The following is a 27938-nucleotide window of genomic DNA, read 5'->3' as shown; positions in this document are numbered from 1 at the left end:
ACTTGTTACAAATTTCCTCCTATTTAACATTCCCATCATTATTCCACTACAGGGATACACAATAAGGATGGACTCAGGCAACCATACCGAGTTTCTTCTTCAGGGATTATCAGAGATCTGGGAAATGCAGGTCTTCTTCTGTGTCCTCCTCTTGATCTTCTATGTCATCATTCTTCCTGGGAATATCCTCATCATTGTGACTGTTTTGAAAGATCCCCAGTTGGGATCCCCCATGTTTTTCTTTTTGGGCAACCTGGCTTTGATGGACATTTGCTACAGCTTTGTCACCCCTCCAAAGATGATTGTCAACCTCTTCTCTGGATACCAAACCATCTCTTTCAAAGGCTGCATGATACAGCTTTTTTTCATCCACTTTCTAGGTGGAGCTGAGATCAGTCTCCTTATTTCCATGGCACTGGATCGGTATGTGGCTATCTGTCACCCACTGTATTATGTAACTGTAATCACCAAGCCAGCTTGCTGGGTTTTAGTGGTGGGTTCATGGGCTGGAGGATTCATGCATTCCATAATCCAGGTCATTCTCATCTTCCCACTCCCCTTCTGTGGTCCCAATAAACTAGACAACTTCTTCTGTGATATCACCCAAATAATCAGGTTGGCTTGTACCGATACCTACACTCTAGAATTTGTTATGTTTATCAACAGTGGCCTTGTAACCACTGGATGCTTCATCCTCCTCCTCATTTCCTATGGGGCACTGCTGATCAAAGTGAGGACAAGTGCTAGCCAAGGTACGGGCAAAGCATCTTCTACTTGCATCACTCACATTATCATAATTTTCATCATGTTTGGTCCAGCCATTTACATTTACTCTCATCCCTTCCATGACTTTCCCTTCGACAAAATGGTGGGCTTTCTCCACACTGTGGTTTTCCCTTTGATGAACCCTATGATTTACACACTGAGGAATAAGGAAGTCAAAGTTGCCTTGTGGAGACTGCTGAAGAACTGCAACATTTAGAGGGAGACATTTATTTTTATTGGTATATTGTTTAATTGCCTTGTGTTGGATTACATAGCCATACAGTAGTATCTACAGAGTAAGCGTCAAATCTGAGATAATGCCTAACATTGGCATGTAATTCTATTTTTTAAAATAAACAGAAGTCAAATACTGCCTTCTTTATCTACTAATGAAATGTGCTGGTATGAACATTTATTACAAGCTCCCACATTCGTTTACTGTTTTTTATTTGCTTGGTTGCTCCTACCAGCTTGTTTGATCATGTACATAACACCAACATAGCGTGTAAACAGAGACTCTCCATAATTTGCCGCCTCGACAACAAAGAGAAATCCATTTTGAATTGTTGTAACAGATTGACTTTAGGAATTTTTCTGAATATTAGATTATAAACTATGTTTTATTATGTAAACTTTTAGATACTAGAGTAAGAGGTGAATCTATTTTATATTTATACCTGTACCAAGGAAAGTTGGAAGGTCCTTTTTTTTCCTATGCCCCCCTTTTCTCTCTCTCTCTCTTTTTTTTTTATCTTTCTTCCACCCCTTTTTTTTATTGTTTTTCTGTATTTTTAACCTTTTGCAAAAATTAATAAAATTTCGTAAAAAAAAAAAGGGAGAGAAAACCAATTTTGGATGACTGGATCATGTATTGATTGCCATAAATCTAATGCAATCGTTTCCCAGCCTGGACAGCTCCCAGGACTTGGTTGCCACCATACTCAACCATCACCATGCTGCCTAGACAATGATGGAAATTCAAGTTCACGTATTGGGAAGTTGCCCAGGCCAAAAACCAGTGACCTAATGTAGCACCTGCAAAAAAAGGCTCTGTAAACAAATTCTGATGTAATATGTTTATTTATTTATTTATTTATTTATTTATTTAATAGACTTGTCCCTGTCCATCTCCCCACAATGGGGGACTCTGGGTGGCTTACAACAAACTAATACAAATGGAATAATTTTCCAATATTCAGGAGATACTTTGTTGGGGGAAGACAATGCAGTACCAGTGAATACAGAACATCCTAACCAGGGTTATACAGTATGTGTGAACTATACACATGGGTTGCAGCAAATGGATTTGATTTAGGCATCTGGCTTTGCAGCATGTTACTTCATTATACACTGGAGGCTAATGATCAATGCAAACGTTAATGTAGTTGTCACGTGTTCCCTAGGTTCTACCTCAGAATGGTGGAAACAAAGGTCAGTTTCAACAAACTTCAAAGCTTCCACCACACACGTGAACAGTTTCTTGGGAGATTAACAGGTTACTATGAGGCTGAAAAAATTACAAAGCAAAGGAATGTAAACAAAGCAAGGAATGTAAATGAGCTCAGAGCTGCTCTTTACATAAGGCTGCAGCGGGCTGTCACTAACCAGACTGCTTGTTCTTTTGCTTGGTGAGTAGCCCAACAGACTTCCTCTGTTCTGCTCTCCTTTCTACTCGCCTGGTGTGGGGACTGGGAGGCCTTATGTCATCTTCACCTGACAGGTCCAGCTGCTCAAGGATTGGTCAGCCTCCTGGGATGTCTGCCTTTGTCCTTCCTGAGGCTGATATTCCACAGGCTCAGCTGGAGCACCTTCTTCAGCATCAGACCCAGAATCTGAGTCCAGAGCCTGAGCCATGACACAATCCTGGTGAGGAGGAGCTCCAGATTCCGCAACAAGAAAACTGTAGAGCTGGAGGTTGCCCACTCCTGTTCCATAAGGAAGGGATACTATTCCTGAACCTTTTGCAAGTCTGAACGAAGCCAGCTGCTGGATCAGGCACACAGCTGAATGATAGCAGTTGCAGCCAAGAGATCCTGTCTGTCTCCTTGACATTTCCATACCTACATCATGCATAGAGTCTCCAACTTCACCTTTTCTTCTCCCACCTAGTCCTTCTTTCCATTTTGATATAACTGTTTGCTGTGGGGAGGGAAGAGTGGGAATTGGGCATTGGTCAGTGATAGGAATCATAAAACTAGAAAGAAAACCCATGAATCAAACAAGTCAAGAAATAAAGATTGTTTGGCTTTGTTCTCAAGAGGGAGTATCACCTTCCAGGATCTGCCCAATTCTTCCCCCAGCTTAAGAATAGGGTATCTTCAAAACAAGCATCCATATTGATTCTTGCACTAGCAGTATGAGAAAAGTCCCCAAGGACTGCTTTGAGAAACAGGTTCCTGATGGAAATGGGTAGACTTTCTGAAGCCAGCACCCTCTCGATTGGACTATAAAACCCATCATCCCCCCACTGCATGAAGAAATGGGCCTGTGATTTAAGACACCTGGAGAGTATCTGCTGGGCAAAATGTCTAATGAATAAACTTAATGCAGAATTGATTGTCAAAAAACTTTGCCTGGTGTCAACTTCTTAATAAGGTCCTTGGAGACCAGCAGAAGGAATCATACACTAGAGCCCAGATTATCCAGAGAGACCCACAATCTTCTGGCTTTCTGAAAGAAGAAGTAATATACTTGTGGAGATCAAGGCTTACTAGATACTTAGAGCAGAAGTGGTAAATGGCCATGTTACCCATCCTCCCCTTCCTTCTCTTCCCCCAATGCATCCGACTGCCCATCTCACCCCAATTGCTACTAGCCCTAGGAAGAACTGTCAGCAAGAGGCTGACATAGGAACAGGGCAAGAGCTTCAGGGACTGAATTCATTTCCTAGAAACAGCCCCCAGTAGAGGCCCAACTCTGTCCCTTGAAACTTTCTTTCCTTGGATTTCTTTTCTTCCTCCCATCACAGAAGAATGGATTGGTTTATTGAAACTACTTCCACTTATGTATATAAGTTCACATAGAAACATTCGATCTTTTCAACCCTGCAAGTGGGGGATTTAAGATGACATAGATTTTTATGAGACAGAAATGCAATGGGTGGGAACATCTCATAGAACCTGGGTGTGCTTATCTCTGGACTAACAATTTTTCATCCCCACATTCAGGAAAAAAAATACCCAGTCCTTTGGTATTTGTAAAATAGATTGACTAGCATACAGATTTTGTCTGTCTCCATATGCATAGACAGAGACCTAGATGTTTCTGGTGTTTTTCCTATCACAGTGTTGAAAGAGAAAATTGATTTTGAGTTCAGGATATTTTTTGCTGAAATAGATGTAGGTAATGGGTGACAACAGGCACTGCTAAAGCAGGCAGTCAAGAACAATATCTGCACTTCTCCCCCATCCAAGAAAGCACACTCACTCCCAGCTAACTCTAACATCAGAAACCTCTTGTTCCAAATACCCTGTTTGCATCTCAGTCCTTTTTCTCCAGTTCCACTCCAAATCTCATTCTAACATGGAAGGAAGGAAGGAAGGAAGGAAGGAAGGAAGGAAGGAAGGAAGGAAGGAAGGAAGGAAGGAAGGAAGGAGACTCCCAACTCTGAAGAGCCTACTGATAACTACTGAGAGGTGGTCTGCGATTGCTAGCCAACTACACATTTAACACAGAGATGACCAACCAACAACCCTAACATAACTCCTACTAGAGGTTGCATTGTAGGAATCAAGCAAAGTGAAAAACAGAAGGTCCGGAGGAACATCTGAGAAGAGTTAAGGTAAGGCTTGATGTGTTACTATTTTTAACAATGGCTTTATCTGCTGATGTTATTCTATTTGCTATTTCCATGTGCACTGCTGTGGTTTGATAGTTTAGTCTGTATTTCAAAGGTTGCTGTAATTCACTTTATGAGTAGGGTGGCTTTTTATGGGTAGAGGTGACCTGAAAAGCAGTCAGTACATTCATTCAATGAAGGAATGAATATATTCCACATAAAACAGAGAATGTCCATAGGGCACAATGGCTTTGAAAGATCTCTCCTTCCAGATCAATCCTGTATGTAGACCCTCAAAAGATGTGTTGGAAATTAGGTGCATCTTCCAGAACTTGTAAACTCACTTTTAGCTCTTCATTTTGCAGAGTAAATGAGCCATGACCCTGTATTGTGGGCAAAAACAATGCTTTCCCAAGTTGGGGCCTTGCTATGAACAATGAGGCCATTCAAAGTTTTTTACCACTTTAGCAACAAATATAGGGTCCAACCTGTTCTGGTCAGAGGTCTCCTTGTTACAATATGCTAGTTTTGAAATGAATCTGACATCACCTCCAGGGAATCTGAAACACCAGCTGACCTAGACAGAGGAACAACTAAACATCTTAGGTAGACCAGTGGCTACATGTTTTCCAACCAGCTGTTTTAAAGGTTGCATGTACGGCCATGTATAGAAATAGAAAACAAAGGACTTGTAACACAGTCATATGTGGGCTGCAAACTGCAAGAAAAAGTTTTAAGTAACAGTAAAGAATTATGCTATTTTTTCCTGCCATCTAGTAATTACCTAGATTTTTGCATAGAAGTTATGGAAGCCTTACTTGTTACAAATTTCCTCCTATTTAACATTCCCATCATTATTCCACTACAGGGATACACAATAAGGATGGACTCAGGCAACCATACCGAGTTTCTTCTTCAGGGATTATCAGAGATCTGGGAAATGCAGGTCTTCTTCTGTGTCCTCCTCTTGATCTTCTATGTCATCATTCTTCCTGGGAATATCCTCATCATTGTGACTGTTTTGAAAGATCCCCAGTTGGGATCCCCCATGTTTTTCTTCTTGGGCAACCTGGCTTTGATGGACATTTGCTACAGCTTTGTCACCCCTCCAAAGATGATTGTCAACCTCTTCTCTGGATACCAAACCATCTCTTTCAAAGGCTGCATGATACAGCTTTTTTTCATCCACTTTCTAGGTGGAGCTGAGATCAGTCTCCTTATTTCCATGGCACTGGATCGGTATGTGGCTATCTGTCACCCACTGTATTATGTAACTGTAATCACCAAGCCAGCTTGCTGGGTTTTAGTGGTGGGTTCATGGGCTGGAGGATTCATGCATTCCATAATCCAGGTCATTCTCATTCTCCCACTTCCTTTCTGTGGTCCCAATAAACTAGACAACTTCTTCTGTGATATCACCCAAATAATCAGGTTGGCTTGTACCAATACCTACACTCTACAATTTGTTATGTTTATCAACAGTGGCCTTGTAACCACTGGATGCTTCATCCTCCTCCTCATTTCCTATGGGGCACTGCTGATCAAAGTGAGGACAAGTGCCAGCCAAGGGAAGAGCAAAGCATCTTCTACTTGCATCACTCACATTATCATTATTTTCATCATGCTTGGTCCAGCCATTTACATTTACTCTCATCCCCTCCATGATTTTCCCTTTGACAAAATGGTGGGCTTTCTCCACACTGTGGTTTTCCCTTTGATGAACCCTATGATTTACACACTGAGGAATAAGGAAGTCAAAGTTGCCATGTGGAGACTGCTGAAGAACTGCAACATAAATAAATAAGTAAAAGTCAAATATTGCCTTCTTTATCTAATAATGCAATTTGCTGGTATGAACATTTTTGCAAACTCCCACATACATTTACGTTGTTTTTTTTTTGCTTGATTGCTCATACCAACATATTTGATCATGTACATAACACCAACCCAGTATGTAAAGAGATGCTCTGCATAATTTGCAGCCTCATCAACAAAGAGGAAACCAATTTTGGATGACTGGATTATGTACTGATTGGCATAAATCTAATGCAGTAGTTTTCCAGCCTGGACAAGTCCAGGACTTTGGTTGCCACCATTCTCAACAATCACTGTGCTGCCTAGACAATTATGGAAATTCAAGTTCACGTATTGGGAAGCTGCCCGGGCTGAAAACCACTGAACTAATGTAACACCTACAAAAAACAGCTCTGTTGACAAATTCTGATGTAATACAAATGGAATAATTTTCCAATATTCAGGGGATACTTTGTTGGGGTTTTTCATGGAAGACGATGCTGTACAAATGCATACAGAACATCCTTCCAGGGTTATATGTGTGAACTATAGACGTGGGTTGCAGCAAACGGATTTGATTTAGCCATTTGGCTCTGCAGCGCATTACTTTGTTATACACTGGAAGCTAATGAGCAATGCAAATGTAAATATGGAATTATTTTTCAGTAAATTAGATATACCCAGATTTGCAGATGTATTGAAACACAGATCTGTTGAAATGTGTTTCAAATCACCAATCCTTAGCAAATGTTCATTTGAACCCCCATAATACTTCTCACTTTAGCCTCTGCCAATGAATATTAGTACTCCTTTTATGTTGTTGTCTGATGAAATCAGCAGCCCAAAACGTGGTTCTGAGGAATCCAAGAGTTGTGAAATCATGTTGGAATTATATTTTGATACATTCGAGTTACAGCCTTGGATCCAACTGTTTATTTACAAAACTGAACCATAATTTTGGTGGTCCACTGATAGGTGGGGCTTGTGATATTTGCCCCCACTACTTCCCTAAAAAGATCCTGATCCTTCAGGATAATTTTCTAAAGTTTTGAATTTTTTTCTCTTGAGAAAGTCAGTCCCCTTAATTTGGCTTGGTTATGTACCCTTGCAATCTGTTGGCTGGATCCAAAGATGACATAAACTTCATCAAGGAAGAAGAGCTGGATTGCCTTAAACAGCAGTTAGAATATTAATTTTGTCCAAGATATTGCAACTTTGAAATTCATGGGTTGGGGGTTCCTGGCCTCATATAGAGAACAGCCACAAAGACTGCAGGACCCAATCAGTTGTGGACATCCGTGTCTTTGAGAGCCATTGGAAGGGCTCCCAACAAATATCATCCATGTTACAGAATCACCCATGATCTTCAGGACCTGGATGGGTATTTACAGACTGCCCATACAACCACATCCTATATGTCAATGAAGATTTGCTTTTCTACCCCTGCCATGTTTTGCTCCACACAGCCATCAGTTGCCATTTAGAGCAGCTCCCATTAGCTATCACAATGAAATTAAAATTCAGTCAAAGCAGAATTAAAACTGTATTTTAATAAAACCAGTCAAAACTATGAAGATGACAGAGGGAAATCTAATTTAGACTTCCCAAGGAAAAGGACAGAAGGTCCCATCATTTTCTAGCAGCCTCAGAACTGTCATCTTAACATATCTGGAAGATGTCATATTGAAGAAAGCTGATAAAGAGGTAATCTTGCTCTCTCCTTCAAACACATGATCAGATGCCTCCTAGGACATTCCAAAAGGGGCCATATTAGAAGTTCCCATGCATTGCTGGTATTTCTTCTATCCACAAAAGGTGGAATCAGACAGGAAGAAAATGTTAGAGTGCCAAATATGCAACTCATTATGAGTACTTTGTTCAGAGTACTTGGGGCTGCAGACTTGAAAAAAGAAATGAGACGACAAATGCAAAGCAGATTGCCTATCATACACTTTTGATTAATGCCCTTGAAGGGGCTCTAATTTTTTTTTTTTTTAAATGGGCCAACCTTTTAATTCAGCCCTGGGGTAGGAGCAATGGAAAGGGTTACCCTGCAAGGTAACTCCGTTTCTCCTTTAATAAATACATCTTCGCCTCTCATTCTCTTAGGACCACAAGCAATACAGGGATGGAGTATGAAAAGCCTTCTGCTACCCCAAGGGCTTCTAAATATTTGAAGGGCAGAAGGGTAAATAGCAGCTACATCTCAGACGTTCAGCTTCTCTCTCTCTCTCTTTCTTTTTTATACTCATCACTTTCCTTCTGGCTCCCTTGTACAAAAGAGGAAGGTTGCACAAGAAGACTGGTGTAAGGATGGAATGGAATTCATGCTGGTTAGATTCACATTTTTAAACTCAAGTCCTTTGATAGAAGAATCGATCTTCTCCAGGCAAGACTTACTTCCTTCCTTCCTTCCTTCCTTCCTTCCTTCCTTCCTTCCTTCCTTCCTTCCTTCCTTCATTCATTCATTCATTCTGTCCCAAAATATACATTTTTATCTGAATTATTGTGTATTCACTACCTTTAAAAAACAAAAATATAAATTAACATTTTTATGGATTTCAATTTTTTTTCCTGCACTTCTCCTGATGTTGTTTAATCCAAAAAGAAAGACTATCATGGCTATGTACATAGGTATTTCACTAATAGCAAGAAATCATCCTAAGCTATTAGTCAGCTAACATCTTAACAGTAGACTTAAAAAAACAATAATAATTTATTCTGTAGTCTGGACAGGGTGGGAATAGAAAATAAGTAAAGATGGTAGTAAAAAAAAGATAAATGAGATTTAAGACAATAGATTTAAAATAAAAACATGCTAGTTAAAAATTATTTTTTTCCACATTAAAAAAAAAACACAAGCAGGTTTTAGCTGAGTAAATGTGCAGACATTCAGAACTCTTCTGTGCACAGCTTTCAAAATGTCACTGCTTGGAAACCCATTTCTTTCTTAATGATTTTGGTAGATGAAACAAGTGAGGTTACAAACAGCAAAACTTGTTAAATTAGTCAATCACTCTGAGCAATTGGAATGTCCTCCCATAGGTTAAATAGTTTTAAAACACAGGTTTACAGCTGAATTTCATTCATGAGGGAGAGCAATATGCCCTATTCTTCTAACAAAGGTATATGCCTGTTACACTTGTTTTCAAACGTGTTTTAAGTTTGGTTCCTGACTTCCATCCAAAAAAATAGCAATTCGTCCTGATACCCTTAAATGCTGCATCGTAATGGGAAATTCAACCCATCTTCCTTGGGCCAAGGCATGCAACTGGCTCAGTGAAACAAGAAAATGTATAAAAAGTGATTTTTGGAAATGTACTACGTATGTTGTTTAATGTTCCTTAAATTATTCCCCTGCAGAAAAACGAATTGTAATGATGGAACTAAGCAATCGTACTACAGTGACTGAATTTCTTCTTCAGGGATTATCAGAGATCTGGGAACTACAGTTGTTCCTTTGCGTCCTTCTCCTGCTCTTCTACCTTATCATCCTACCTGGGAACATCCTCATCATTGTGACAATTATTAGTGACTCCCATCTGGGATCCCCCATGTTCTTCTTCTTAGCCAATCTAGCTTTGATGGACATCTGCTACAGCTGTATCACGCCGCCAAAGATTGTAGTCAATTTCATCTCTAGCAGCAGAACCATCTCCTTCCAAGGTTGCATAGCTCAGATCTTTTTCATTCATTTTCTTGGCGCAGCAGAAATGATCCTTCTTATCGCCATGAGCTTTGATAGGTACGTAGCCATCTGCCACCCTTTGCATTATGCCACCGTTATGACCAGGGAACTTTGCTGGGTCTTTGTGTTAGGTTCATGGGCAGGAGGTTTCATCCACACTATGATCCAAGTCATGCTTATTAATCCACTGCCTTTCTGTGGTCCCAATGAATTGGAAAACTTCTTCTGTGATATCACTCAGATCGTTAAACTGGCTTGCACCAATACTGATACTTTAGAGTTCATCATGTTTGTCAACAGTGGCCTTTTAACCACTGGATGCTTTATCATCCTCCTCATCTCCTACTGGGCACTACTGATCAAGGTGAGGATGGGCTCCAGCATAGGAAAGAGCAAAGCCGCCTCTACCTGCATCACCCACATCATCATCATTTTCATCATGTTTGGTCCAGCTATTTACATCTACTGCCGTCCCTTACAGAATGGTCTCTTTGACAAGGTGGTGGCCTTTTATCATACTGTGGTTTTCCCTTTGATGAATCCCATTATCTATACACTGAGAAACAAAGAGATTAAAGCTGCCATCCAGAGACTGCTTGCAAGATATAACCTTTGCTGAAGAAAGGGAAGAAAACCAGGATGTTTTCATACACAATAACTATCTGTAGAGGTGCCACAAAGTAAGGCCGTGCAACGCTTTGGATTCAGATCCAAAAATGCACTTTGGGGCATGTGGAGGCCCTGACCTCATACCTGCCTGCAACTCTTCAAAGGAGCCTCTACTTTTCATGGCACTTTTGCAGAATCTCCAAAGTACTTTTTCAGAATTGAATATGAAGCACAACATAGTTATTTATAAAGTAATGGTGTACGTTGTATGGGATTTCATGGATGAGAGTTGGTTTAGCATAGTGGTTAAGGTTCTGGATTAGGAGTGGGGAGACCCAGGTTCTAGTCTTCCCTTAGGCATGGAAGGCAGCTGAGTGACTTTGAGCCAGTCCCCTTCTCTCAGCCCCAAACAGCATCAGACTCTGTGATAAACTGGCTGAATAGCAAAGGGTGTGTTGCATCATGCATTATTAGCTTTGCTGTGAGACCTAGGCAGCTAAGTGCAAACACAGAGACCTTGCACCATGCAGACAAATGGAAAGGAGAAGAAGAAAAAGATTGACTATGTTAACAGATTTATATCTTTCAAAGGTTTTTTCCCCCCTGCACTTTGCATGATGTTGGTTGCCTTGAAAGGGAATAGCATGATGGGATGGATGGATGGATGGATGGAGGGATGGAGGGATGGAGGGATGGAGGGATGGACGGAGGGATGGAGGGATGGACGGAGGGATGGAGGGAGGGATACTTTTCAACAGCTTTAGTGAGACTGAACCTGTTGAGAAAAGGAAGAGCTAAATCTGGTTACTCGCAGGACCACACCTCTCTACTAATGGACTCAACTAGAGTCAGCCTGACCATTTTGGTCATGCCAGAAGAAACAGCTGATTGTCCCCCATTTCTAGGAGATGGGGGGGTGAAGCCCAGAAATCTTATTTTCCCATGGTTGTACTAGATTTCTGGAATGGCCTCCAGCTGGAGGTTCATTTGTCTCCATCCTGATTTACCTTTCAGAAAAAGTTGAAATCAGAGCTTTTCTGAAGGGCTTGGAATGACTGATGCCAGGAATTTTTTGGTTTTAAATATACTTATAACTTTTTTTTTTTGCATTATTATGTTTTGCTTGTTATTATGAGTAGCCGAGAGTCTGTTTTGATGGCAGCAGGATGTAAATGTAATAGAGAAATAGATAACTAAATAAATAAACAGACAAATAAACACTTCTAGCAATGGACATAACTTGGGTCTCTACTGGACTTCCGTGACTGAGAAATAGTTAGCAAAATCCTCTGGAGTCAGGAAGGGTTTTTCAAGAATGGGTGGACCACTGCCTTCTTGAAGGCCAGAAGCAGCTCTCCATTGGGCAAAGATGCACTCACCTTCCTTTGGATCCACCCAGCCAATGCTTTCTTCCAGAGTAATAATTTCCACTTTCATTACAAGGGATGAACCACATATACAGTAGATCACCCTATATTTTGATTTTTTTTCTGGGAATATACAGGTGGGTGGGGACACATGTACCTCTTTCCTGCATACCCAGAAATGTAGCAAGGCAAGTACTTTCACCAAGAAGAAAGAAAGGCTCCATTGACTTGTCTTTGTGGTCACTAACAGTCAATGATGACTTGATGGGACATAATCAATCAATCAATCCATCGATTCAGGATTAGTTTTGACATATTGCTTTGTTTGCAGAGGTATGTTGTTAGACTGTAGGGCCTCCAGAGCACAATCCTTGTATGCTGGAGGAGGCAGAGGAGCCTAGATAAACGTGCCTCTCTCTGCCTGGGTGGTTAAATATCAAGTAGCACATCCAAGCAAAGTGTCCTGGAGCATCTCTACATAATGCCAGTGCCTCAGTCCAGGCCCTTGATGCTGGATGGCAACCTGGATGTGTGCTGCTCCCACAGAACAGCCAGCCTGCAGCACTGGGTGCCCCATCAGCCCTCCAGGAAGACTGTAGAGCTAAGAAAAGTGAACAGCTCTGGAGGGGTCAACAGAATCCTGAACATGTATGTTTCAGAAGGAGAGGGGCATCTATGTAGGCCTGTATTTATATACGCACATGAAAGAGATTATATGTGTCAGGATGGGAGATCCCAGGGCTGCAGGCTAGGCTGAGGAGTTTTTTTAAAAAAAAAACTTTATCTAAGGAGGAAGACAATGGCCAGTGAGCAGTGTCTCTTGCAACCATCCTTCTAATTTGCCTATTGATTTTGTTCAACCTTTTTTTGTTTAGCACTACCTCACACATCACACAATTCTTTTGTTTCACTCTGTTGCTTCAATGCACTCTCTTACTTTTCATTCTCCTGCAATTTAGTTTTCTCTTTTGCTATAGTGTTTCGGAGGAATCTGAGGGTGGAGATGACAGGGGCAGAATGAGAAGCTCGGTGAAGAAGGAGTATGAGTGCCTCTGACTTTGTGCTATTGGTTTTATTTTTATTTTCATTTTGTTTTGTTTCGTTTCGTTTTAATTGTGTTGGAAACAGGAAGCTGAAGCAAAAACTCCAAACGTAGCAACTCCTGAAAACAGTGTCTTAGAATGAGTTCAGGTCCACCATAGGACTCCAGACATCAAACAGCTGTGAATCAACAAATCTGCAATCCCCAAAGAAATTTAAAGAAGGTGAAGACTTTTAAAACAAACAAACAAACAACGTTTCATGAGATGATTATTTATTTATTTATTTATTTACACTACTTTCAAAGCCTTATATAGCTACCTGGATTACAACCACAACCCTGAGTGGTGCACAAAACAAAAAAAAAACTCCAAAACAATCAAAAGTAAAAGTCAATAAAACTCTATAACAATTCATGGTGCCCTGGGGCGACACTCTCCCATATATACACATACCATCTTGCTGGGCTCCAGCCTCATCCTACCCCAACAGTTGTGGGAAGAGCTATCTCTTCAAAGCCTTTCTGAAGGCAAGGAGCATGGGGGCCTCCCAGATCTCAGGAGGGAAAGGTGTTCCATAGGGTAGGGGCAGGACAGCCCCATGTAGATCATACTGCAGTAATCAGGAAGTGAGCAAGGCCTCCGAGTCCAGGAATAGCCACAACTGGAACACGAGATGGATCTGTGCAAAGGCCCCCCTAGCCACAGAGGCCACCTGCTTCTTGAGCAGGAGCCACAAGTCCAGGAGGACCTCCTAATTGCACATCAGCTCTTTCCAGGGGACAAAGCTGACATATTACTGGCACAATCTGATCTAAGGCCTAGTTGCATGGTCATTTCAAGCCATACCCAAGGCCTCAGCCAAACTGTGCTCCAGAGACTCTGGAAAAATCCAAGCTCCTTCTGAAACTCAGTTGGGTCCATCAGTTGCCTGAGGTGGGCTGACTAAATAGGCCCCAGTTCCCTGCAGTGAGGGTTGCTTGGAGAACTCCAGAGCCAAGACATCCAACCCACAATGGAGGTTGTACACTAGATCTGGTGTTTGTCTTAGGGCAGTGGCATAGTGATCTGGGTTTGGGGGATGTTAACATCAGTCCCTTGCCATGGTCAAATGTGATCTGACCATGGCAAGGGACTGATGTTAACATCCCCCAAACCCAGATCACTATGCCACCATCCTGAGACAAACATCAGATCTAGTGTATGACTTCTATTGTGGGTTGGCCCTCAGTAAGTTGGTTTAGTTCCATGTTTGCCATGGTAGCCATGAACTCCTGACCCCTGGCCAAAGAGTACGGGTTGAATTTCCCAGGACCATAAGCCTGTGGAACCCACTGCCAACTTGGCCATGGAGTCAAGGAAGGGATGCTGCTACAGTGCAGGGAAGGAGGTGAGTGAGCAAAGTCCCAACTGATCTCTGTGCTTCAACTTCACAAAGAGAGTCTCACATCTGGCCGTATCTGAGGCAGTGCTGTAAAGGCTATCAGCAACTCCCAGATAACACCAGACATGCCCCCACCCCTGGCCCAGGGTTGCGGCTAGGGCCACACACAGGAGGGCACATTTCAGAAAGGAGAAACCCTCCCTCTGCACCCAGACAGGTTTTGTTGATGCAAGTCAGGGTGGCCCTCTCATCCACAATCAAGTCATGGATGAGATAGGCTTTACTGCTGGCTGATCTGGCATTAACTAGCAACAGCTTGGGTCCAGAGTTATTGGTGCTTCAGAAACCCTGGCTTGGGGGGCCAGAATGTGGTATTGGTCTTAAGCACCAAGGCTGTCTGCCCTGAGAGTGGCCCACCCCTTCTCCCACCATGCCTTTACCACTACACCAAACTGGTTTGACTCTACAATAAAAGCCAAGTTGAGCACAGTCATTGGGCTTTTCACTTATCAAACTGGGAAAAGCTGTCTTGACTATTCCTTTCCTTCTTTTCTCCCTCTCTCCTTGGAATAACCGAATTACCCATTTTTATTTATTTATTTGCTTTCTAGCCCACATTTCATTGAGGAGCTCAATAGTGTTCCCTTCTTTTTCCCCACAACAGCCCTGTAAGGTAGGTCGGGCTGAGAGAGGATAATTGGCCCAAAGTCCCTTAGCTCACTTCCATACCTAAAGGAGGACTAGAACCTGGGTCTCCCCATCCTAGTCCAACACCTTAACTACTATACAACACTGACTCTTACATGTCCAGGGCGGACTTACACATCTGCTTTCCCCATTTGTTTTACTCTCCTGCCATTTTCCACCACCACCATCCCCCTACCTACACACACACACACACACACACATTATGTCAAAAGAGAAACCAAACCTTGAGAATACCTTGATTACTTTTGAGAATAGCTGCACCATGTTCTCCTTGGTTGCCAAGATATACTTTTTAACTAACTCCCTTGGAGAAGAAAAAGCACCAAGGAATGGCTGTCTGTTTCTGCTTCCAGAATTATTAGCAGTTCTTTTTTGGTTCTGTTCCCTCCTGATTTGCTCTTCCTCAATTCATTGTGCTACTTTACAGGTATATCATTTCATATCATGCTTAAAGAGAAGGACTTTGAGCAGTTCCATCTGGTGCTGAGCAGAGTTTTGGCAGAAGTTGCTACAGCAAACCTCAAAGAACTTCTGTTGGTGTTTGCAGGTGGGTAAAAATTTGGAATGAGGTGAAGGGACCGTCCCACTTCCAGCAAAAGACAAGCATAAGATTACGTTGCATGTCCACATCTTCCTTGAACCTGCGAGATCCATGTAATATTTAGAATTGCTTGCTGAGGATTTTTGTTTTATGTATTGTCGTAGGCTTTCACGGCCGGAATATGATGGCTGATGTGAGTCTTCCGAGCTGTGTGCCCCTGTTCTGGAAGTTTTGGTTCCTAACGTTTTGCCAGCATCTTCGACTGGCATCTTCAGAGGACAGGAGCACAGACATGAAGATGCCGGTCACAGATGCTGGCGAAACGTTAGGAACCAAAACTTCTAGAACACGGCCACACAGCCCGGAAGACCCACATCAGCCATCGATTTTTGTTTTCCTTTTCTTCCTTCATCCTCCTTTACTTTTTGGGTTATGCCTTTTCTGACTGTAACCTTGAGAACAAGGAAAATGTTTTGATTGCTCTGTAAGCCATTCTGGATGACCTTCCAGCTGGAGTGCAAGCTACTGTAAATGCTTGAAATAACCACATAATGAATAATATCTGAACTCTGTAGAACTAGAGAGAAATGGAGATGAAGAAAGAGAGAGAGAGATACAAAAGCAGATGCACAAAGGAAAAAAAATAATTTCTGGATTCCAGAAGAACACAATTAATCATTAATTATTAATTCGCTCTCTACTTTTTACAGTAGCTCTGAGATGAACATAATTTAACATCTGGGCTTGGGTGAAGTATAACAAGTTGCAAATGACCCAACATTGCTCTCAAACCTTAGTTATCAACCTTTTTTTTAGTAGCTTTTTCAAGAGTAGTCAGGACTCAATTATACTGTTCACATGTAATTTTCCATCTGGAAGAAGTCTAGCCCAATTGTAAATCACTGGCTTTGCATGTCATGTGCCCCAATTAAAACCTCAGCATCTCTACTTAAAATGATCAGGGACGAGATGATGTGAATGTTTTCTGAGGAGTAGTTTTATGTGTGAGTACAAAGATCTGGGCTATATGGCTAAGTAGAGAGCTAGTTTGGTGTAGTGGTGAAGGCATCAGGCTAGAAACCAGGAGACCTTTACTAAGGACAGCCAAAGAGCTTCTGAATTAAATTATTTAATTTAATGTTCTATCTTCTGCCAGTGGCCAAGCATTGCTGAAGGTCCCAGAATTAGGAGATGGTGGTGTTATTTAGCCCATGTTTCCAACTTTCAGATATGTGGGTTTCAGCTCTCAGAATTCTCAGCAAAACCTATGCTGGCTGGGGAATTCTGGGATTCAAGTCCACAAATCCAGAAATTGCCAAAGCCTATTGTTATTTGGTTTTATTTTATTTTTTTAAACTAATCATTAGTAGTATATTATCTTTGAATGTGAGGTTCTATGGGCTATCATGGGTTACTTTAAATGTTGAGAGAGAGATAATTTTATATAAATAGGCTATTAACAAAAGTCATGAGTTAGCTATATATAACACTATGCTGGAACATAGGATAACTATGAGTTGTTTAATTTCTGCTTACTCTCTTCAACTCAGCTGCAGAAAGGTTAAAATGTTTTTTCTGAATACACATACACAGACCAAAAAAATATGTATTTTGGAGAATGGCCTGTTTCTCCATGTAGACGAACCTTTGCACAGAGTGCAGAATCCACGTTGTTTTGAATAGAGCTGATAGGATGAATAACATCTGGATCACTAGATAAGAAGGCAGCTGATCCACAAATCAACCTTAACTTGACTTCATCTATGATGGAAGTGGCTTGTTCATAGTCTGTTTTCCCCTGCCAATTTTCTCATTGATAGGTAAGAAGCGAATGGCATGGAGAAACAAGACTACGGTGACTGAATTTGTTTTGCTGGGCCTCTCTCCATCTTGGGAAATGCAGCTGTTCTTGTTTATCTTCTTCTTCCTGCTTTATGCAGTAACGCTGTTCAGCAACTTCCTCATCCTCCTGGTGATTTCAAAGAATCACCACCTTTTCAACTCACCCATGTTCTTTCTGTTGAGTCATCTGGCTTTCCTAGATATCTGCCTGGCTTCCTTTGCAACCCCCAGGGCTCTCCTTGGTTTCCTTACCCAGCATCAAGCCATCTCCTTCCCGAGCTGCATGACACAAATCTTCTTCCTTCACCTCTTTTCAGGCAGTGAAATGCTTTTGCTAACAGCTATGGCCTATGATCGATACGTGGCCATCTGTCACCCTCTCCACTATACCTCATTCATGAGCCGGTGCCACTGCATGGGGTTTGTGGCAGCCTCTTGGGCTGGTGGGCTCCTCCACACCAGTGTGCAGTTGAGCTTCACTGTAAATTTGCCATTCTGTGGACCCAATCAGATAGACAACTTCTTCTGCGATATCCCCTTGGTCATCAGGTTAGCTTGTGTGGACCCGTATCCCTTAGAGGTCATGATGGTGACCAACAGTGGCATCTTATCATTGGTGTGCTTTGTGGCATTGCTTGTCTCCTATGGACTCATAATGTACACAGTTCGTTCCAGACACCCCTCTGAGGGGTCCTCTAAGGCTTTCTCCACATGTACTTCACACCTCATAGTGCTCACCATGTACTTTGGACCTTGCATATTCATTTACTTGCGCCCACATGCCCGTTTCATCTTTGACAAAGTGATCTCCATCTTCTATACAACAGTTACCCCTTTTCTCAATCCTGCTATCTATGCTCTGAAGAATAAGGAGATGAAGGCTGCAATGGGAAAGTTGGTGGTAAGACATTCAGGACAGGTCTCTGCACAAGTTCATGCTAATCCAGCAGGAAAACTTTCCTGGTGGAGACACAAGAGGAATTGGTGTCCACGCAGGTCCGTCTTGAACTCAGTGTCATTGTTACAAATTGTATAATCTATGGATTGTTGAATTAAAGGGCTAATTTGAAATAAATAGTCAAAACAATCTGGTACAAGAGATACTATGAATCCAGGTCAGGGACATTAATAACTTTATCCATTTTTCCCTTATGTTTATGAAATATAGAACAAAGTTCTCACTTCTAATCCCTCCTTTTGCTGGGTATTGTGTCTCTTGCCTTCACAGGTAAGACATGATGACAACCACAGATATCTTTCAAGTGCCCAGTCTAACCTACAGCCCTGGAATTTCCTCATAATCCCCCATTCCCGCTTAGCTTCTTAATCCCCATTCCTGCTTAACTTCTTGATATCAGCCAAGGAAAACTAGATGCTATCACCTAGCTGGACAATGTCTTTGAGATGAGCTTAACTCTTGAAAACTGTTTCCATGCATTTTTCTTGCCAATGCGATGGAAGTTGTGCCATTGGTTTCTTCTAGGATTTTTGACTTCTCTATCTAGCAGATAATACTGGGGTTCTGAGACCGCCTCCCATCCAAGCTTGAACTAGGGTTGACCCTGCTTAGCTTCTGGGACCAGAAAAAATAAAGGCAGGTATGGCTTTACATTATGTCAGACTTATATTGATAAAATAGATTGGTACAAGGGTAACAATTTTTACAGAAGAGTTCCAAAACTGATTGTTAATTCAATGGGAACTTTACAGTGCACACAGGAATATAGAGCTTGCTAAAAGTAGACTTTGGGGATAATGCTTATACTTAAAGTAAATGCTGAAATCAATGGAAATTCAATGAATCACAACTCAGTTGAGCTTGGTTGGTTTCATTAGGACCAAGGTTCAACTTTAATGACTTACATAACAACTGCAATAAGAAAGGGAGATGCCCCATTTTAAAATACATTGATTTAATTGTTTCAACAAGTTTGGGTATGATAAAAGGGTAAGTGCAAAATAAATGAAGAGTTACTGTTTCACATGGAGCCCTGGTTAAAATCCTCATGGTGTGGTAGTTATCAATTTCAAATAATCAAATTGTTTAAATATGTATGTGTTAGATTTTGTTAACTTTTTCTTACTATAAAAACCAGTGCAAGGTCATCTCAATTGCTCAAAACTTACAAAATAAAACAAGCTGTACTGCCCTGCAAAATTCATAAGAATTCTCTATCTGCTGGTCTGGTTTAGCAGTGCTCAATAAAGCATCTGATAAGATTATCTCCATGCCGAGAGCCTTAAGTAGACAGAATTCATCTTCGGTTGTTATCGTTGTTGTTAAAAAAGCTTCCTACATACACAGTGGCACCATTGGAGGAAATTAGTCTATGCCTTTAGCATTCAACTGCAGGGTGGTTAGGAAAGTGTCAGATAATGCTCTGCTTGGCAGAGTTGGAGACGTTTGCTTGGTTGGCAAAGCTCCCAAAAGAGGCCAGCTTTTACTTTGAATCCTTGTATTCTATAAAACAAACTTGCTTTTTGTTCTCTATAAATCAAAAAGAAAGAGAAGGAGAAACAGCAGCAAAGAGCACCCTGCCTAAGAACATTGAAGCCAGGAGCTCAGACATGATGAGCTACTCATCAATGTTCAGTCATTTCTGTTCTTCTACTGACCCAAACTTGGTCAGGCTCGGAAATACAATTATAAACTACAGTAGATTCTGGAGTCGTGGTAAACATTATTAAAACCTTCGTGTCATGCAAATATGCCCTACCTCTCAGTTCATCCAATCTCTGTTAAGGCTGAGATTAATCATGGGCTGCTTTTACTTCCAGCATCATCATAGAGAGCACTGAATGTCTCCTATTCCACATCAGCAATCATCAGAACTTTCTGCAATGTAGTTTAGCTTACAACCTTTTCTAGGCATCTTGAGAATAGATTGGCTTCACGGTCTCAATCCACATATTCATTGGGGCCAAAGTATCATAACTTTTGATCCCTCAGCATGCAAGACTCACAGCCTGCAGGGCTGCAAACCCCCATCACTCACTATCCTGCAACATAGCGGAACAGAAGTTCTCTGCTGCCTTACCTGTTAAATTTGCAGATTGTGTTGAAGCCTTTGGAAAAGGGAAAGTGAAGACTGTGCCCCACGTCAATTCTGGTGAAAGTCTCCAAGGACTTGACAGGCAGTTGGGTCCCAGTGGCAGCAAATGAATCCTTGACAGAAAGGATGGTGCTGCTGGCCTTGATTGAGGCAGTGGTGTACCCTCTGCTCAGGCAATCATTGCTTGACTTGGTTAGTTTGGAGAACTAGTGATATGTCTCAAACCTGCCTTTAACAGCAAAAGTTATTGAGGAGGTAGAAGGGCTTGTAGTTACATAGAACCCTGGACAAAATGAGTTATTAGAACCCTTTTCAGTGAGGATTCAGACTGAGCTGTAGTACTAAGATGGCACTGATTGCTCTTTGGGATGATGTGAAGTAAGACCAGAATGGGGAAAGTGTGAGCTTCCTAGTCCTCTTTGGTTTCTGACCTGCCTTTGATACCCTCATTCATGATATCCTTCTGAAGGATCTCTGAAGGTGTGAAGTGTGGGTACAGTGTTACAGTGGGCCTCCTCCTTCCTCCAGGGCCAGTTGTATTTGGTGGTGGTGGGAGAGAAGAGACTGAGTTGGAAGACCCTTCATTGTGCAGTTCCACAGGACCTAAGTGTCCTCTACTATTTAACATATCTGTGAAGCCTCTGGAAGAGGACATCCATAAACATGAGGTCAGATATCACCAGCAGATACTTGTGTATCTCAACTCTGACCTGAAAAGGCAGTGTGGTCAAAGTGCTGTCCTAGTGCCTGGAAGCTGTTAGTGTCTAGATGTGGAGGAACACACCCAGGCTCAATCCGTGCAATACAGAATGGCTGTGGACTCAGAGGCCAACTTGTCTGGGATTCATTGGTTCTGGATAGAGCTGTGCTCTTTCAAATATGGATTGAAATCTGGGCATCCATCTGGTCTCATAGTTCTTGCTCAGTGACCAAGTGGCAACTGTGGACAAGTGGCTCTTAGCACAACTCAATCTTATGAACCAGTTATCACCTTTCTTCAACTAGGAAGTCCTGTGCATAACTCAAGATCTGGATATCTGTGGGACCATCTTCTGCCAGCAGTATCTGCCAACCCAGTAAGATTGAGCAGGAAGTTCCTCTTTGGGTCCCTACTTTATGAGAATGCCATCATTAAGGACCCCAAAATAAGGTTTTCTTGATCACCACTCCTAACCTATGAAACATCATTTTCTCTGTAGAGTAGCCCCAATCCTCATAGGATTCAGCAAAGTCAGATGTAGATGCTGCCCTTGCAAGTCATGTTTGCTTTAATAGAAGAATGTTTTCATGGAGCATCAAGATTTGGATTGTTAACATTGTCTTTTTATACTATTTCAATGTTTGTTATGCCACTTAGAGCTGGCTATGAGTGATGTGGCCTATGGACGAATTCATTCACGAATAAATCCTTTCATTGTACTACCCATCTCATTCAAAGAGCTTAGATTTCTGCAAAATATCACTACTAAATACCACTACCCCATGTCAAACATAGTTGGTTCCTCTAAAATAATTGACTGATGAGAACTTACAGAAAACCTTCATTCGACCCTCCTCCTCTCCTGCTTGGTCTCCTATCTTTTTTGTTATGAATGATGTCTCCCAAGATATACACTGCAACTACCAGTTCCTGAACTCTGTAACCATTAGAGATCACTGTCCTCTTCTCCTCCATGCTGATCTCTTAGAACATGCATTTTACCAAGTTAGATCTCCAGCAGTCTTCCAATTTGATTTACCTGAAAGAGTGTTACAAGTATTTAGCTGCTTCTAATTTTCATTATGGGGAGTGTGAAAATACGGTAGCGTCCTATAGATCAACCAATGCCCCAATGGTGTTCTTGCAATGTCTTAATCATCTTTTTTATGATATGTGGGGTAAATTTTTGATTAGGTATTTGGACAATGTGTTAATTTACTCTGAGGATTCTGCTCTACACATTGCACAATTCTGGGGACTTCTTCCATGTCTTCCTCATTATTGCCCCTACACCAAGCCAGAGAAATTCACCTTTGACTTGTTCATATGGGACTCTTGCAGCTAACATAGTTCCTTGATCGGAATTGAAATGCAACTAGCTAAAATAGAATCCATCTATTTTGGGAGCCCCCCTCCATGCTATCAGGAATATACAGCTTTTTCTGGGAATTACCCATGTTTACTATCAATTTGTTTCTAATTTTGCTCCACTAATCCCACTAGTGACATGTCTTACTAAGAAACTTAGTGGCCTTCTTGGATGTTCTGTTGACATTCCAATGGTCAACAAACCATTTTGTTTGTGTTTGATCATTTGCTTGTTTTACTCAAATATGCATTTACTTCTTAGTCTATCCCGTCATCCAGGTCCAACTCACCCCTTTGCTGAGGAGGCAATACTTCTATTTCACTTTGAGAGCTGTATTTTTATTATTTGCACCAGCATTTAAGGGCAACCTCCTTTCTCATGCAAAGAACTTTTGGCCATCAAAGTTTCAGCACTGCCAGCACCTGCTCAATGCCCTATCAAGGTCCAAACTGATCACAAGAATTTGGGATGCTTAATAAAATGAGAGTTTCCTTGTTTTAATGTTACCCTGGCAGAACAAAGAAATTTTCACTTGCTGAGATTTTTGGCAGCTAGAGTTCAAATGGAGAACTCTACCCTTGGCCTTGGGCTGCGTGGCCACCAGAGAGGACTCAAGCAAGCAGCCAAAGCCATATTCCATGGGGAAAGTCCACTGCAAATTGAGGCCATTCTCCTCTCTTCTTCAAGTCACCTCTCTAGGTGTGCTGCTATGAGTTGCAACATTGACTCACTAACTTTTTAACAAGCCTCCTGAGTGTTGGAGTGAACTTGCTCCCAGGGTCACCACTGAATATATCTCTTTATCTTATGGGATGAGAGGTGGTTTAGCATTACATGGAACCACCAAGTGTCATCAAAGACTGCAATATGAGTCTTTTCCTTTTTTAAGCCTCTTCCATTCTGTCTCCCTTCCTTTCTTATTCTCCCATCTCACTGAACATCTGCAGTTTTGTTGGAAGTCACAAATCTTAGCTGAGGCACTGAAAAAGAATTTCTTTCCTGGTGAGCTTGATTTTACAACTTCTTCCATGGGGTCTTTTCTTTTTTCCTTAAAGTGTTTGAGATAAATTATGAAAGCTTTCACAAACCCCAAGAAGCATTACAAGCTATCTGGCTATCTTAGTTAAATTCATCTATTGTTTAAGATTTGCTGCTTCTCAAGTCATTGTGAATCCATCATTTACCTTTCCTGTTATTTTTAGCACACACATTACACTGGGCTAGTGACTTTCGATGTTTTATTTAATCTTTAGAGAGGCAGTTTGGTGTAGTGGTCAAGGCATCAGGCTAGTTCTAGTCCCACCTTGGGCACAAAGCCAGCTGGGTGGCCTTGGGCTAGTCGCTTTCTCTCAGCCTAGCAAGAGGGCAATGGTGAACCACTTCTGAAAAACCTTGCCAAGAAAACTGCAGGGACTTGTCCAGGCAATCTCCAAGAACCAGACATGATTGAATAGAAAAAAAATATTTATATTTATTGTTGAATATTATTGCTTCTGCTGTTTTTGGTAACTCACCTAAACTGGCAGGTTGGGATGATCATTCTTGGTCCTCACTAATCTTCTGCATGTCAAGATGAGTGTGAAATTAATTGGCTGCCTGGTGTCTTGATAGAGGAAAAGAAGTTATTTAAATAATACTTTTCTCAGAAAGCTGTTGCATTGCAGGCAACTGGCTTATCCATGGAGTTTCTTGCACAAGGTGTTTGATAGTGTAGAGTTACTTCTCTGTCCTTGAAGACCTCCAGAGGTCCCATCAATCTCAGCCAGCACAGCTTTTGACTGGGGTGGGAGATCTCTTTGTCAACACATCTAGAGCAGTGTTCCTCAACCTTGTCAACTTTAAGATGTGGGGACTTCAACTCCCAGAATTCCCCAGCTGGCTGGGGAATTCTGGGAGGTGAAGTCCACACATCTTAAAGTTGACAAGGTTGAGGAACACTGCTCTAGAGGGTACTGATTGCAGTATTTGCTATAAGAAATGTTCACTGCTTTAGAGAAAATCAGAACAAGGAATGCAGGAGAGAAAATGCTGAAAGGAGGGTTAGCTTATCTAAGAGTCCTGAAAGTGGAAACTTGTGAACAAGAAGTTAACTTAAAATTCTTGATAATGGTGATAATGAAGAAGAGATGACCCACAGACCCAAGATGAAAGTCACTGTGGAATATATACCAAGTTTAGCCCCTGTTGTTGCAGGAGTGAGAAGGTAGGAAACCCTTGTAAGAAAACATGAATGCTGTGGTTGGTTGGCTCAAAATGTGCTTTAAAGGGCCAGACTGTTGTCATCGTCGTCGTCATCAGGAATTCTTTTAATCCTGAGCCTTGAAAATCAAAAATGTAGGTCTGTCTACTTATTGAGGAGCAGAAGAAGAGGAAAAAGTTGGGAAACCCTGGCTAAAACCACAATAGGAGCTGGGAAGAATATATAACCTTATGGGGAAAAGATGTATAGATATCCTTATCTCTAGAATTCTTGGAGCTCCTGGTGTTACATCAATTATATTAGTATTCTTTCCAAGATCAAAGAATCTAAAAATGATTGGGGCATTTTTGATGGGGACATCCCATATTATTCTCCAAGGCAACTAGGGTGCAAGTGAGATCGAGAAAGTGATTGATTCAAGCTACCCGCTCCTAACCAATCAGCATTGTGGCTGAGCAAGGATTTGGAGTAGACCTTTGCTGTAAAAGCCCATTTTCCCTCCACAAAACTACTCTTTCAGGGACTTCTAGCCTATGAGTTCCCAGAGGGGTAGCCAATCAGGGGGCCCTTCAAATGCCTTCTCATGACTGTCTCAATCCAACAACAGCAAGAGGGACAAGAATCAGCAGTGGCATGAATGAAGTTCAGGTCTCCCTGAAATCAATAGAGTGAGGGTTGATGTGCTGTGTGGGAACAGATAGCCAGAAAAAGATTATTAGCCCTCTCTGATTAGCATTCATTTGTTTGATCCTCATCTTGCCAGCTACTTGTTGAATCTTATTTGGGGAAAGTGGAGTAGGTAAGGAAAGGGTTAGGTGATGGAAAAATCTCCTTTGAGGTGAGCTGAGCTTTTGGTAACTTTATGGATATATCTTTAGTTTGCTTGGTAACAGTGCAGACATGGTCTGCAAATGCCTTTTTCTAATCTTATGGTCCAGTCCTGGGGTCCCAGTGGCCTCTTCTCCAAGTACTAACTGGGTTCAACCCTGCTTGCTTCTTGAGATCTGCCAAGATTGACTAGGTCTTGACTAGCTGGGTGAGGAGAGTGTTGCAAGGAGAAAAGGAAGAAGTGGTGAAAGATAGCATGGGTCTCTCCTGGCTTTTGATTCAGCGTTGACAATGATACCCCTGCTCCTGCCTTTTCCGGGGAGACTCCAGTTTCCAGGCAGGCAGCAAGACAATCTAGAGAGCTAGCCTGAAATTTGCAACTGGACCACAGGAAGCAACCTTTGGGATGGGCACTGGAGGAAGTGAATGAAAAACATCTAGCTCACTGGGAAGGGGGGTGGTATGCAGTGGTGTGCTGGTAAATGTTTAAGAACCAGCTCTGTGGTTTCCATTGCTGCCACATGGCACTGTGCCGGTGTCTCTGGAAGACGTTATTGGCACACTAGGTGCAGTGGCTCAGCTCTGCTCTCAACCAGCTCGCAAAATTCCAGACAATGTAACAATCGGCACTTGTGAGTTAGTGCAAGACGGCTCCAGCACAACACTGACTACGTGCCACGTGAGCCCTGTCTTTCTGGGCCTCTGTCTCTTCCCCTGTGATCAGATTGTCAAAGTAGTATTATAACAGAATAAAGAAAAGAAATCTGGAAAAGACTGATACCTGGAACATTCTAAACCTTAACGATGTGGGAAATTATACATATAACCAGGACATACACACACAGCTTATTATTTTTCTCTGTGATGCTTTCTTCTCCATTCTGTACCTCAGCTACAGAAACTGGCCTTTACAAGATGCTCCAAGGAAATCAATCCATGGTGGAAGAGTTTGTCCTACTGGGCCTGTCCCAGACCAGAGAAGTCCAACTTGGCCTCTTTCTCCTTTTTCTCCTCTTTTATTCTCTGATCCTGCCAGGAAACATTCTCATCATACTGACCATTCAGAAAGAACCTCAGCTGAGCTCTCCCATGTACTTCTTCTTAGCCAACCTGGCTTTTCTGGACCTCTGTTACTGCTCCATCACTCCTCCCAAGATGCTGGCTGACTTCTTCTCCAGCCACAAGACCATCTCCTACAAAGGCTGCTTAGTCCAGATCTTCTTTCTTCATTGGCTAGGAGGCTCTGAGGTTTTCCTTCTCATTGGCATGGCCATTGACCGCTATGTGGCCATTTGCCACCCTTTGCGCTATACCAGTCTCATCAGCAAAGTGGTCTGCTACATTTTGGTCCTGACATCCTGGTGTCTAGGGTTCATGCACTCTATTATCCAGGTAATCCTTATTCTCCCACTACCATTCTGTGGACCTAATGAACTGAATAATTTCTTCTGTGATATCACTCAGATCATCAAGTTGGCTTGTACTGACATTTATGCACTGGAATACATCATGTTCTTCAACAGTGGCTTGGCCACCTTGATGTGTTTCATCCTTCTCCTCATTTCCTATGGGGTCCTTTTGGTCAAGGTGAGAGCAGATTCTACCAAAGGAAAGAGTAAAGCATTCTCTACATGCATCACCCACATCATCATCATCTTCATCATGTTTGGCCCAGCTATCTATGTCTATTGCCGTCCCTTTCAGGAATTCCCCTTTGATAAGGTGGTGGCTGTTTTCCATACAGTGGTCTTCCCTTTGATGAATCCCATGATCTACACACTGAGGAACAAGGAGATCAAGCAAGCCATGTTGAAATTGTTAGGCAAAATTAAAGTTCAAAGCAGAAGATGAAGATATTTAATATCAAAGGCATTTGAAGAGTTGTGCCCTGTCCATGCTACACATACCTGCTGAGGTTTTGCAAGCAAGTGGCAGAAAAGCCACTCAGTTGTCTGTAAATATATGAAAATCAAAACCATGACAGAATCAGAGTGAACCAAAGTCCAAACCTAACTCAGGAACATCAGCCATAAACAATTTAGTTCAAATATCAAGGCACCAAATAAGTGTCAAGGAGCAAAAGTCAAATTTTTGAAATGAATGTTGACAATTGAATTCCAGCCTGACTGAGTGGATGAAACCATATTTCTGTGAACTCCTTCACTTGCCCTTTCTCCACTCCAGCTTGTTCTGCTTTGTTTCGGGAAATCTGACTTCTTCACTTTTTTCCCTGAATGCTCAGATCCCATCTCTGGCATCAGCCCTCACTCTT

The 27938-nt window shown here is 41.8% G+C and overlaps 5 protein-coding genes across 5 annotated transcripts; all 5 read left to right on the top strand.

The window, feature by feature from the left end:
• Positions 1 to 67: 67 nt before the first annotated feature.
• Positions 68 to 982, top strand: LOC103058677 (olfactory receptor 4N2-like). Its single transcript, XM_007445324.2, has one exon. The coding sequence runs from the start codon at positions 68 to 70 to the stop codon at positions 980 to 982; it is 915 nt and encodes a 304-aa protein (XP_007445386.2).
• Positions 983 to 5426: 4444 nt separating this feature from the next.
• LOC148215335 (olfactory receptor 4N5-like) lies at positions 5427 to 6347 on the top strand. The gene has a single exon (XM_088144107.1). It carries the CDS (start codon positions 5427 to 5429, stop codon positions 6345 to 6347), a length of 921 nt encoding a protein of 306 aa, XP_088000233.1.
• Positions 6348 to 9717: 3370 nt separating this feature from the next.
• LOC103068223 (olfactory receptor 4N5-like) lies at positions 9718 to 10644 on the top strand. The gene has a single exon (XM_007445288.2). It carries the CDS (start codon positions 9718 to 9720, stop codon positions 10642 to 10644), a length of 927 nt encoding a protein of 308 aa, XP_007445350.2.
• Positions 10645 to 16267: 5623 nt separating this feature from the next.
• LOC103059541 (olfactory receptor 4K1-like) lies at positions 16268 to 18552 on the top strand. The gene is made up of 2 exons (XM_007444254.2): positions 16268 to 16287; positions 17526 to 18552. The coding sequence occupies exons 1-2, from the start codon at positions 16268 to 16270 to the stop codon at positions 18550 to 18552; spliced, it is 1047 nt and encodes a 348-aa protein (XP_007444316.2).
• An 8029-nt stretch (positions 18553 to 26581) lies between these two features.
• LOC103059294 (olfactory receptor 4N2-like) lies at positions 26582 to 27517 on the top strand. The gene has a single exon (XM_007444253.1). It carries the CDS (start codon positions 26582 to 26584, stop codon positions 27515 to 27517), a length of 936 nt encoding a protein of 311 aa, XP_007444315.1.
• The last annotated feature ends 421 nt before the right edge of the window (positions 27518 to 27938 follow it).

This window comes from Python bivittatus, unplaced genomic scaffold (assembly GCF_059951505.1).
Source record: "Python bivittatus isolate LINGU-HERP-01145 unplaced genomic scaffold, Pbiv_v1 ctg000430_np1212, whole genome shotgun sequence".
Taxonomy (NCBI): Eukaryota; Metazoa; Chordata; class Lepidosauria; order Squamata; family Pythonidae; genus Python; species Python bivittatus.
This window is presented reverse-complemented; position numbering and strand designations above follow the sequence as displayed.

Coding starts and splice junctions, on each gene's coding strand:
- LOC103058677 (XM_007445324.2), top strand. CDS start 68: ATGGACTCAGGCAACCATACCGAGTTTCTTCTTCAGGGATTATCAGAG.
- LOC148215335 (XM_088144107.1), top strand. CDS start 5,427: ATGGACTCAGGCAACCATACCGAGTTTCTTCTTCAGGGATTATCAGAG.
- LOC103068223 (XM_007445288.2), top strand. CDS start 9,718: ATGGAACTAAGCAATCGTACTACAGTGACTGAATTTCTTCTTCAGGGA.
- LOC103059541 (XM_007444254.2), top strand. CDS start 16,268: ATGAAGAAAGAGAGAGAGAG. Junction 16,288..17,525: donor ATGAAGAAAGAGAGAGAGAG/ATACAAAAGCAG, acceptor GAGAAACAAGAC/TACGGTGACTGAATTTGTTT.
- LOC103059294 (XM_007444253.1), top strand. CDS start 26,582: ATGCTCCAAGGAAATCAATCCATGGTGGAAGAGTTTGTCCTACTGGGC.